Below are 12,699 nucleotides of genomic sequence, written 5' to 3'. Positions count from 1 at the left end.
GAAAATTCTATATATTTAACTAATATTATATATATATATCACACAGTTTCTTCCTAATGAAGAAAAGACTTTCCAAGACACTGCTTCTATTAAATAATATTTAGAAGCTTATCTGAAATGACCCTGCATCAGACATAACAGGATAGCTTGTGGTTTCAAAGCTTTCTAATTTTTTGTCCTAATGATATACTGTCATCTCCTCCCTGCCCAATTTGAATGACCATATGGAAACTTCTGGATAACTTCCACACTCACGTTTTAGTCAATGCTGCATGTACCTGTCTTCATTTAGTTTCCAGATACGAGATATGAGATTTGAGAAAGAAAGATGGGTTGCCTCTTTAAGTGAATCAAAGCATAGCGTTTTGAACACAACGATTATTTTCCCCTTGTTCTGTTGTCAAATGATACAATTCTACCACTGGCAATACACGGAGAAACCAAAGAGGGAAACCCATCTACTATACAGCCGACATACTGAAATCCAAGATTTGTCCCCACAGTCAACTCGTGTTAACTCAGATGTATTCTAGAGAACGTCTTTCAGGTGAGTTATAGAAAGGCATCCAATGACTGAGACTTAGAGACATCTATGTGTCAATGTGTGTAGCAGCAAGCAATTGGGCCTGCTTCTTAACAGATATATTTTATGGAAAAATGAGAAAATGAAAAAGTGACTTTATCACCACCTCTTTTTTAGTATAGCAACTTCTAGACAATCCACAGGGGACTGAATTGGCTAACACATGCACTTTGTTATTCTTTCATTTCAAAGAAATACCATTTTTAATCATTTGTAAAAGATTACTAAAGCATGACAAAACGTGGTTATACTTAATATTAGAAAAACAACTAGGAAAACATTGAAAATTATATTATGTTAATATATGTAAATATTGCTTTAGGAATGACAACACTATCCTATTAGATGAAAAAATACATGCTTATCATTTAATCAGCAATATTCTTGAAAATGAGGAATTAAAATTTCCATTTCTCAGCTCACAACTTTCTTTCTATTATTTTACTCACGTACTATCATCTATGCAACTATCCAAAATGGGTACACCATGTCAGAATGTATTCCCTTTGATTTCCTTTTTATTTTACATCTCCCCCGCCCTCTTTTATTTTCCACTTACTGATCATAACAGACACTGTGTTCACATTGGGGTTGAAAGAGCAGCGTCCTTTTCCAGATTCACACTTGGAGTCAATCATGAAAACTTGGTCCTTTATTATAGACAGAATTGAAAACGTAGTAACAATAAATAACGTTTGTTCTTTAGTAAAACAAAGCATCATCATAAGTCATACACTTTCTACTTGTTTGCTTCTGCCTTCCCGATTTACTATATTAGCACCTTCCTGGCCTGTATGAAGAGTCCATCTGTAACTACAAGCTAACCTCAGCAGCTCGAGTTCTCATCCTTTTACACTCCTCATAAAGCTGATCCAACAAGTTCACCTCAAATCAACATCATCAAAAATCACTTGGAAATCAAGGATCATTGTAAACTGAACTAGATATGTTGGACATCCACCAAGAGAAGAAAATTGTCCACAGAGGAACGATGTGTATAAAGATTACAATATTTCCAAATAATCAAGAAACTTTTTAAGTATAGAATGTTATCACTTAATTTTGTCATATAAAGTGTTATACTAGATTCAACAAAATAATTCTTAACTTAGATAAAAATATTTCATTTATGCATTCATTTACCAAAAATTTATTGAGCAGCTACTATGTGCCAGGCACTGATAAAACATTAGGGATACAGTATAGAAAACAGATGAAACTCTTTACCCTCAAGTAATTTATAATCTAATGATGGAGAATGTAAATACATAAATATAGACTATAAAGAGAATAAATATGTAAACATAGTGTGTGTTAGATGGCGCTCGGTGCTTAGAAGAAAAATTAAGCAGGAAATGGGGCTAGGGAAGCCCAAGGATTGGGAGCAACGGGTTCAATCTGAAATGTAATGATGAATGTAGCTCACTAAGAGGGAAGATGTGATTGGTATATTTATCTTTTTCTTCTATAGAGTTAGCAAAAGCTACTAGTAAAATTCAAATAAAAAATTATCACTTTTGTGGGTTGCATTTGATCATGGAGGACCTCAATTATCAAGCTAAGGTTTTTCAAAATTATCCTGAAAGAAATACAGGCTCAGTATTTTTGAGCACGGAAATGAAAGGATCCAAAGGCTCCTTTAAGATCGGACCTTTTCCTGCACTTTAAGAAGAGTGAGAGTGGCAATCATAAAGACAGGCCCTGGTGTCAAGAAAACAAGCTTGTTTTCCATTGCAACAGGCCAGGAATTAGGTAACAATAATCTGGCACGCTAGGGTCTCAGTGGTCATGGTAAGCGCAGCAAAGGCGCAAGAGAACTTGTGAAGAGAAAATCAGCAGAGCCTGGCAATCAATTACAAATTGGAGGTAGTTCACGAAGACGAAGAACACAGAGATGACTCTGAAGTTTGGACTCCTGAAAGAACATCAATCTAGTTCATTTTCGTCATTTTGAGAGTGATGTGCTGGCAGAACATCCCTGAGGCAAGAGAGGATCAAAGAGCTTAAGAAGAATAACAGTCTTCCCGCCTGGAAATGTTCTAGGACACGATCCTCTTCAATGAGTTAATTCCACAGATGAGGAAAACACAACTTGCCAAAGATCACACAGCTAAATGGTCACAAAAGCAAAATTAAAATTTAGTCTCCTGACTCCTAGCTGCATCTGCTTTCCAAAAGGTCATCATTTATATAAAGACTAAAATGAATAAATAAGGATAAACTTGAGGAAAACCAATAAAATTTAGCAAGGCTGGTTGCAATTCTATAGCCAGAGACATACACAGATTTGACAAAAATCTACAGGGCACTGCAGGAACCAATGAGATTGCTTAGGTGCCATCTGTTTCCCACCGACTTACTCGTCTATTGCACAGCATCCTTGTACTCACACAGTTGTAGTTTGGACCTTGTCATCACCAGCAAGGGATGTGGTCCACCTGAATAATCACCAAGTCAAGCACCCAGCAACAATTCTTCAAACTCATCTACTAGGAACCCTCTATTTTCTTCCAGTGAATCAGCCTTCTCTTCTTGACCTCTTTTATTAACCAGTTTAGATTCCATGCTTTTTAATTTCAACAATTTTTTGCAAAAGTGTTAAGTTCCTTGAATCTGTGATTTTTTTTTTTTTTTTTTATTGCATCTACAGCCAGGGAGGACAGGTCTATCCACATTCTCCATACTTGCCTCCAAACTTTTAAGCATTTTGCAGGAGGCTATCCAACAAAGTAAACTCAATATATTATAGATTTGTGATCACCAACCCAAAGTGGACCCTTTATACTGCTCAGCAACCCTTCAAGGAAACCCTGGTCAACTGGTTCTTCCACAGATAATTTCAAACCATTGCCGCTATAGTCAAATCTTCTAACTTATTCTCTGCTCATATGATTGACAACCATGTCGCTGAGAAAGTAAAGCCCTTAAATGAGGCATCTTCCACTTCTCACTACCAAACACATAAATATGTATCCACTAATACTTCTAGTAATACATGAGCGGAACCCTTTTTCTTACTTTGAGGCCAATCCTTCCACCAGTGCTTTGGATCTCACGTTATCCAGTCTTCTTAGGCAACTTATTCTTTCCATTATCTCTTCCCTTCTTTGATCTTATTAACTGGATCCTTCACATCATCATTTAAACAACCCCTTCAGCTCCTACACATTACTCTCCTTGAGAACCACGTTTCTTAAAGAATTACACATACTTCTCACCATTTCCTGACTTCTCACTTTCTTCTTAATTCATTTCCATTGGGCACCCAACCTCAATTGTTCTATCGAAGCCCTTTTCAATAAGATCCATAAGGACAATCACGCTACACAATTCAGCACTTATTTTTCAGACCTCATCTTACTTGGATTCTCAATGGTGTCCAAGATTCTTGCCCACTTCTAGCCTTTTTAAACGATTTATTTTTATTCCCAGAACGAACACACTGTTGTTTCTTTCCCCTACTTCTCTGGTTGTTTCTTTTTTGTCTTGTTTGAAGATCCTTTTTCCTCCATCTTGCCATTAAAGTTAGGAGATCCTCAAGTCTCAACCATAGTCACTCTTCCCTTTTCACACTATACTCTCTCTGCACTATTAAACCTATACTTTTTTGGGGCTTCAATTACTGTTATAAAATAATGACTCAACCATTCATATAGTCAACTCTTATTCAACTGCCTACTTGATATTTCCACTTGTATCTTTTAACAGCAACTCAGACTCAACAGAATCAAACCCAGGCTCATAATATTCGCCTCAAACATGGTTCTCTTCATTGTTTCTAATCTCAATTCATGGCAAATATATATTAAAAACGCCAAAACCAACCAAGAAAAACCAAATAGATAACATATCAACATCTATATTATTATGTATTTCCATTTCCCATAGCCAAATCCACCAATATTGCCTATTTTATTCTACATTTTGTGCCTTTTTTTCTGTCTTCATTGCCACCACCCTGGGCCTACTGTATCAACTCTCTAATTGATGTCACCACAGCCCTCTCAGCTTCTCCCCACCCTAAATCATTTGTAACATAACACACACTGACAACATAATTCTGTTCATGCCATTTTCTCTTTAAGATCAATCCAATTGCTTCTCCTTTGACACAAGAGAAGGACCAATATCTTAAAGGCAGCTTACACATTCTGACATGATTTTGTTTCTGCCACTATTCTCATTAAATAAATACACATTTGTGAATCAAATCAATGAGAGAAAATAATAGAACCAGAAAGAGAGTAGGCAGTGAAAAATTAGGAAAGAAGGCATAGAAAAATGTCCCAGGGTTACAGATGTCAATAAAAGAATTGAAAAATAGAAGGCATGACCAACACATTATAGATTGGTCTAGGAGAAAGGATGCTAATTAGGGGAGTCCATTTGGTCATTGAGGAATCTTGGTATTAGAAAACAGTTTAGTTAATGCGTGGGAATGAAAGCCATATTAGAAAGGCTTAATAAAGACATAGAAAACAAGAATAGAAAAGATGAAAATGTAGCCTACTAAATCTGAGAAGTTTTGTGATCAAGCAAAAGAGAAAGAAAGGAGAAGAGTTAAAAGAAGTCACAGATCCAAGATAATGACTTCAAGGAAAGGAAATATGATCCTATTTTTAAACAGGAAAAATAAGTAAATGCAGGGGAAAGGGTATGAAGACATGAAACAAAGTGATGAAAGCTAGTATCAAAGACCTTTATTGATAAGGAAAATGTACAACTTTTCTTCTGACAAAGGGAAAGCTACAAAAAGATGCATAAACAGAAAAGTCTGGTGATGAATTGGCTTCAAAAAGCAGAGGGAATAATTTGTATGCCTGTGATATTCTTGGTCATCTGTGATATTCTTGGTCAGCCAAAGGTAAGGTTACCTGCCTGATGAGTGGCAGGGACAGGGTATTAAAGGTATTCACCGGTTGGAGCTGATGCGATGGAGACATTTGATAAACTCAACCAGAGATGAGACGTGGTAACATTCCAAGAATGTGCAGCAAAATTAAACAATTGTTTTTTATTAGTGTTTTATTCATTTTGGAGTTATTATTTACTTTTGTTGCTTTACTTTCTTCCAGAAAGAGAAGACAGAGAGTGAAGACAGTGGATAGAAGAGAACTGTAGCCAGCATTGTGGGCTCTTTGGATGGGCAGAGTTGAAATGATCTAGGAATGCTCTGAATCAGTCTCACAGAATAATGGAAGAGTCATAGGGCATAATAAGTAGGCTCATAAAATATCCTCTGAGAACCAATGAATGTCTATTTGACAGGTGGATAAAAAGTGGTGGACAGTGGCTCAGAAATGAAATTGAATAATTAATGAGTGTGCCACTCAACCTGGTTCACTTTCAAACTGGTTTCAAATACATGAGAAATGCCACGTTAGTACTAACACAGCATGTTAGCATAAGTACTGCTGCTGGTCATTACAAAATACAACGTTAGTGATGAATAAGGAGAATTCTCTCAAAATACAACTTTCTGCATCATATGGTCATTTTATACTAGGGGATTTTTTATCTAAACTAAAGAAAATAAATATATCACATGTTTGGTAAAACTGTGCGTTCTATATTTACAGTATTATCTATATACTATAGATATATAAAAACGATGTTTTGGGGAAATCCTTTGACTTAACTTGACTATCAAGGATAACACATAAAGCTTAAAATTCATAACTCTTTTCATGCTTAAATTGGCTCTGAAGATGTTCATGTATTATTTAAAGAGACTGATTAATGAAAATGCTTCCCCTTTGAAACACATCTTTTGAAGTGAGACTAAAATAGTTCATATTTAGTAAAGTGATTAAAATTTATTCCATGCTGGTTTTCCAGAGGAGATTATTTTTTAGGCCTACTTTCCAATTAAGCCTTGACGTGCATGGTGGCCAATTTGTACAGGGGAAAATCATGCTACGTGAAATCCGTGCTCCGAAAACGGCTATGCGATTGTTGGCCTGTACAGTGACGGCACGGCCTTCAGCAGAGTGTCGACAGACTGCAGACGTCGATGCAGTAGTTTATTTAATCAGCTGATCACAGGCATGTGGTTCTAACGACAAGCTCAGTGCAGCCAACTGTTCTCCACCACGGAGCACAGCTTTACTTTTCTGTAAGAATTTTATTTCACATCCTCTTGAACCACTGGGAAATGCCTCAATTTGGAGTCAAACTATAATTACTCAGTTATGTTTAAATGACTTTTTATTCACCAAAAGATACATATGTGTAAATTACATGTCTGAAAAAAATTAATAATAATAATAAAGGAATAAAGATAGAATCATTGTTCAATTATATTAGTTCTAAAGTAGATTGTTGTAAAAGAGAAATAAACTTAGTAAGACATAGCAGCAGCAATATTTAATCTTTTTTACAATTCTAACCTCTGAAATTGAATTAAGATATTATTTAAGAATTGGACTTTCTAGATTTAAGTTGCATAACGGAACCAAAGCAAGATAGTTTGAAAGAATTCGGTTTTTAAAATACTTATAATTAAGTAAAACAACGTTTGACTAAAAGAATGAGCAAAACTCTTTTGATCTAATGCACAGCTTCCTTAGTAAATATCTGTGAACTGGGATAAACACTGTCTTAAATTTCAGAGGTGAAGTTCAACCAGCCTTATATTTGACTGTCCTTTCGCTATACATTTAGTCTTTAGCAAATGCTTTTGTTCACAGAACCCAAATCATTTTAACCAATGTAAAAATAAGGCCAGAACAGCCTAATGTAGACCGATGTCGGTCTAAAATGAAAGTGTGATTTATTAATTATATAAAATTCTTTCCAGCAAGGCACTGGGCATCCTGCTTCATATATCTCTTACAGGTATGTATCTCATAAAAGTTTACCTATTTGAAAGATTAAAGAGAGATTACTTAAAATAGATTTGAGAAAGTGAGTTTATACTACAATTTTTCTATAATTTGGAGCAAATATTATCAATATCTTACATTCTAAGTAATTATGAAATTACACCATTTTTCTTTCCCTTATATTTTGCAGCTTTTTCCTTTCAGAAATATATATATATATATTTAGTTGAATGCAAAGGCTATACGTTAAGTAACTTGGCAGACAGGAATCAAGTGTAATACATTTTGTGTTTAAAGGGCTTGCAACTTTTTTGTGGCTAATGATGATATTTCCAAGTTTTTACTCTAAAATACAGTTTGAAGAAATCTTTGACGGTGACACCAGAACTAAGAATGAAAAGTTGATAGACTTACCTCTGATCTCCTCCCTCTGTTCAAATAAGTACAGACGGGGCTGAAGGCGCCACTCCCACAAACATACAGATGCGTGCGGTTGAAAGCCTGAATCACGCGGACGAAGTTCCCACAGCCGTGCTGGAAGAAGTAGTAAATGAGCGGTCAGCACCCCAACGGCTTTCCTGCCATTTCCCAGTATCACCGTGATGCTCCGCTACACATCCTCCTTTCCGCTCTAACGTTTTCGTTATTGTTAGCAGATAATAAGAGAACAACATGGTTTATCCCATTGGTTTATTTTGGGAGAAAGGTAGGCCACCTTAGATAACGAGTAAAATGATATGTCTCTCTCCTTTCAATATTTCATATACTGTGTAAGTTTTTTTGTTCTGAAACTTTGTGAACCTACTCTCTACCTGAGGAAGTTTAGAAATTGAAAAGTACACCAAATGGTTCCCTCAAATTTTCCTCAAATCATCACATACATACATATTTTATAAACATGTTTTGAATGAAATCCTGCTTGGACAGAGTCCATATCGTCATCAGAACCCAATGGCAAACACCACTGCCCTTCACAATTGGTGAGTAAAACAAATCTTAAACAAAATGCCAGCATTGTGCTTCCTCTGAAAAACGATGCAGTGATTCTCTCTCTGCCCTTGGTTCCCTAAAACGCTTTCCTCTCCCCCAAAATCTCTTTTCTCACCTGCTCCCAGTCCAACCATTGGAAAGGATGTCATTTATTCACTCAATGAAATGCAAAATAATTACTGCAACTATAAGTTGACTATGACCTTGCAGAATAACATAAGCACGGTCGGCACCAAACGCAAGTCCCCGTGACTGAATTAATCACTGCTTGTTCTGCATCTGCTGGGCTCGCTGTCCTTTGCTGACCACGAAATAATTAAGCCTGAGGTTGACTGTTGTTTCCTTCACAAAGTCATTTTTCTCCCAAAGAACATTAAAAATAATAAGTTAGAGACAAATTTTTTTATAAAGAAAGATATCAAAAGGTAACAATGGTTTCCTCATGGGTGATCAGACAGCATATATTTTGTTTTCTCTTCAAGTACCATTTATTTTATTAATTCTTTATAACGCACATTCATTTACATTATTAAAGTAAAAAAAAAACTTTGCTAAAATAGAAGTTAAATTTAAAGTCAATATTATTCTGTATTTTTTCATCATTTTCTCCTTTTATATTCACTGCTACTCTCACTAAATATACACTCATTTTCATGTGTAGTAATTTTATACATATGTTTCTATTATGGACTTTTATTATCAGATAATCAATCATGAACACTGTTGTGAAAGGAATTAATCCTTATAGACCACACTATACACTTTATTTTTATTTTAAGACATTAAGGAGTTTTGTTAAATATATAGTGTCATTGTATCCTGACACCTGTTTATAAAGTACCTGAAATTGACTACATAATGACAGACGATACGTGTTTCTCTGGAGGAAAAGCACAGATGAACGACGGTGTGCACACAGTATGTCTGTGTTAAGAGTGTCTGTGAGCAACGAGACTTGTGTTTATTTTTTTCACATTCAAGTTCAGACATTGCAAGATTCTGTATATAATATTTTCCCATGAAACATGAATTCAATCCAATTCTATTAATAATACGTTATGTCTGTCTTAAGTTTTGTAGATTGTTTACTGTCATGAATTATTGATATTGGGAACAAGAAAAGAAGTCACTAACATCCCTTTCATATTTCAAATACAGATTATACTTGTCTCATGTATATGTTTAGATCTACCTACATATTAACTACGTGCTAAATATGGCTAACATTTGTTGAGACTTTATTGTAAGCTAGACATTGGAACGATCATTTTATACAGTTCAACCCGTTCACTTCCTGGAGGCTGACTTTTTACCTTTACGGCTCAGCTATGAGCTCACCATGTGCCACTTGGGTTCTTTACACTCATTCCGTTTTTTACAAGAACTCAACCTCGTTTAGAAAAACAAAGCTTAGAGCTTTTTCCGTTAACTTGCCTGAGGTCATATAGGAGAAATGCGTAAAGTAGATTTTCAGACGCAGATGTGTAGAACACTGAATCCTGTACTTTTAACCACTTTACAATTTGTCAGGGGTGAGGAATCCACAGTTGTTAGAGGGAGGATTTTATAATAGTTACTCGTGTTTACAGAGCTCTTAATCCTTTGATGTTAACTGTTTTTAATCCTCACAGCAATGTTCTAATTAAAGTATGAGTCCCATTTTAGCAATGAGGAAATCGAGTCCCAAAGAGGTTAATGAAGTGCGCTGGGTTTAATAAGTAACTGAGCCGGCTCTCGAGCCGCGGCCTCCGCCACCGCCCGCTTTCCATAGGAAGGAGTTGAGAAGCCAAGAGAGAGATTCCCACACTATTCGCTGGTCCTCAGGGTGCCCCTCCGTTCCTCCCCACAGAGAAGAATACGAAAGGAACAAGAAGTCAGCTGAGTTAATTATCGAAAGTCATTTTCTAGGCGCTTTCCCTCTCCACTGCCCTGCCTCAGGTTCTGTCCACTTTCTGTCTGACCTATACCACTGCAGTGGTGTCAGCTCCACCCAGCAATTTGCACTGAACTCATTCTATGCGAGCACTGCGCATGGGGCTGGCCACACTGGAATGACCAGATTCGACTCCTGCTTTCAGAGGAAGAGGGCAGAACACATCAGGCTTTGGGAGATGCTACAATAGGGTTGTATTTTTCAAAATTGCCACAGAAAGGAAGAAGAGAGAATGAGTAATGCCGAACTGGGTGTACAGATTTGAGGGGGGAGTCATTTGAGCTGGAACTTGCAGAAAGTAGGGATTTTGACAGGCAAAAGCATAAGAAAAGAATATTCCAACAGGAAACAAAGCATGGACACAAATAGGAGGTGAGATAGTGCATGATTTACTTGGGAAACTGTGTCTAGAGGGAAGATAGGTTATTGTGTGATGAAACCAGAGAGGCAATTAAAGTTGCTCTGTCAACATCCATAGTCCTCAGACGGGCAGGAGAGAGTGGACTTAAGCGTAAGAATCTCAGAGCCAGGTGATGTTGGTTTCAAACTCTGGCTTTATCTTTAACCAGCTGTTTGAACTCGAGACACTGAATTAGCCTCTCTGTGCTTCAATCTTTCTATCCGTAAATGGTGATGATAATATTTGTTGTGAGCAACAGACTAATAACACACTTGGAAAAGTGTCTGGTACACGATAAGAACACACAGTGTCAGATATTAGATTCTTTCATATGCATTTTCTATTCCAATTGTCAGTGCAAACCCTGTGAAGTGGACAGGGCATTTGTCCTGCCCAGGGCGCAGTGTAGGTCCTGACCACAGCAGACATCCACGAAAGCTACGAGGATGAGACCTCAGTGAGATTCACATGTGGATTCTTTCTTTTCATTGTTTAATTCTCTTTCAAAACTATTTCCTGGTACGAAGCTAAAATGAAAATCAGACTGCTAACATCATGTAGAATACAATACCATTTTATTGATATATATATATGTGTGTGTGTGTGTGTGTCATGTAATAAAATGCTGGAAAAACATACCCCAAATTTTAAGTTATTATGTTTGGATACTGTAATTTATTTTATTTATTTGGCAGTAATGTAGCATTTACTGTGTGCTATGTATGTCCCAAGCTCTCTGCAAATACTAACTCATTGATCCTCTTAACAACCCAATAAGACAGGTACTAGCCAGTCCTGGTCTCATGGTTAAGATCCGGGGCTCTCATCACTGAGGTCCTGGTTCATGTCCTGGTCACGGACCCACATCACCTATCCATCTGTCAGTTGTCATACTATGGTGGCTGTGATGATGAAAGCTCTGCCACTGGTATTTCAAATACCAGCAGGGTCACCCATGGTGGACAGGCTTCAGCGGAGCTTCCAGACTAGACAGTCTAAGAGGAAGGACCTGGCCACCCACTTCTAAAAAAATTGGCCATGGAAACCCTGTGAATAGTAGTGGAGCACATCTGATAGAGTGCTGGAAGGAGAGAGGATGGCACCAAAAGATGACACAGGGTTCTGCTCTGCCATACACAGTGTTGCTAGATGTCAGAACTGACCTAATGGCTCTAACAACATCAAAAACAGGTAGTCTGAGTAAGCCCATTATACAGATAAGAAAACTGAGGCACAGATAGGTTAAATTGCCAGGGTCAAAGAACTAATAAAAGGTTATTTTCTGTTTCTTTCTACGTGCTTTTCCAGGTCATCAAAGATTTCTGTATTGAACATGTATTAGTTATTTTTTAAAATACATCCTGGAGCACAGGTGAATAGGGCTTGAAAAATATTGACTCTTCATGGTCCATACTATACAATGGAAAAAAAAGTACATCTTAGTTTTTCTTCTTGGCCTACACTTCTTAGGTCTGGGGAATAAACCAAGGTATTTTGATAAACATATTCCTAAAGAAAATACATTTTCCAGTAGTTTAGAATTCTCTGGTCACAGAAATATGGAAACTGATATTCCACAATTAATAAATCAAGTTTGACATTGTGTGCATGTAATGCATATATGTCTAAATATCTGTAATCCTGTTTAATTTTTTAATGATTTCTTACAGTATTTGCTTAGCACATTCATTATGCCCTATCTCACTGGACAGCATGGGCTATTGTTTAAGCTCAATTTATTTAGAGTATGAATAAAACGTTAACATTTAGAAATAAATGGAGCATGTAGGAATGTGAATACACAGGGCAGAAAGGGGAATTATGAGGTAGGTTACACTCTCTTTAGGGCAGAAAATTAGCCGTATTCCCACCATGATCATTTATTTTCTTTATAAACATTAATTTCTTACAGAATTATGATAAATTACTACCTGGGATCAAATTTCAAATTACACTGAATTATTTTATA

At 36.6% G+C, this 12,699-nt stretch overlaps 1 protein-coding gene across 3 annotated transcripts in view; it reads right to left on the bottom strand.

Annotated features, from left to right (window-relative positions):
• SEMA3C (semaphorin 3C) overlaps positions 1 to 12,699 on the bottom strand; it is a 165,017-nt gene that overhangs the window by 62,383 nt on the left and 89,935 nt on the right. For all 3 annotated transcript variants that reach the window (XM_046669556.1, XM_046669554.1, XM_046669555.1), the window contains exons 5-6: positions 7,822 to 7,941; positions 1,143 to 1,233 (exon numbers count right to left, since the gene is read on the bottom strand). In XM_046669556.1, coding sequence (XP_046525512.1) covers positions 1,143 to 1,233; positions 7,822 to 7,941 — 211 coding nt within the window. The remainder of the gene's footprint in view (positions 1 to 1,142; positions 1,234 to 7,821; positions 7,942 to 12,699) is intronic.

Source organism: Equus quagga, chromosome 8 (genome assembly GCF_021613505.1).
Source record: "Equus quagga isolate Etosha38 chromosome 8, UCLA_HA_Equagga_1.0, whole genome shotgun sequence".
NCBI lineage: Eukaryota > Metazoa > Chordata > Mammalia > Perissodactyla > Equidae > Equus > Equus quagga.
This window is presented reverse-complemented; position numbering and strand designations above follow the sequence as displayed.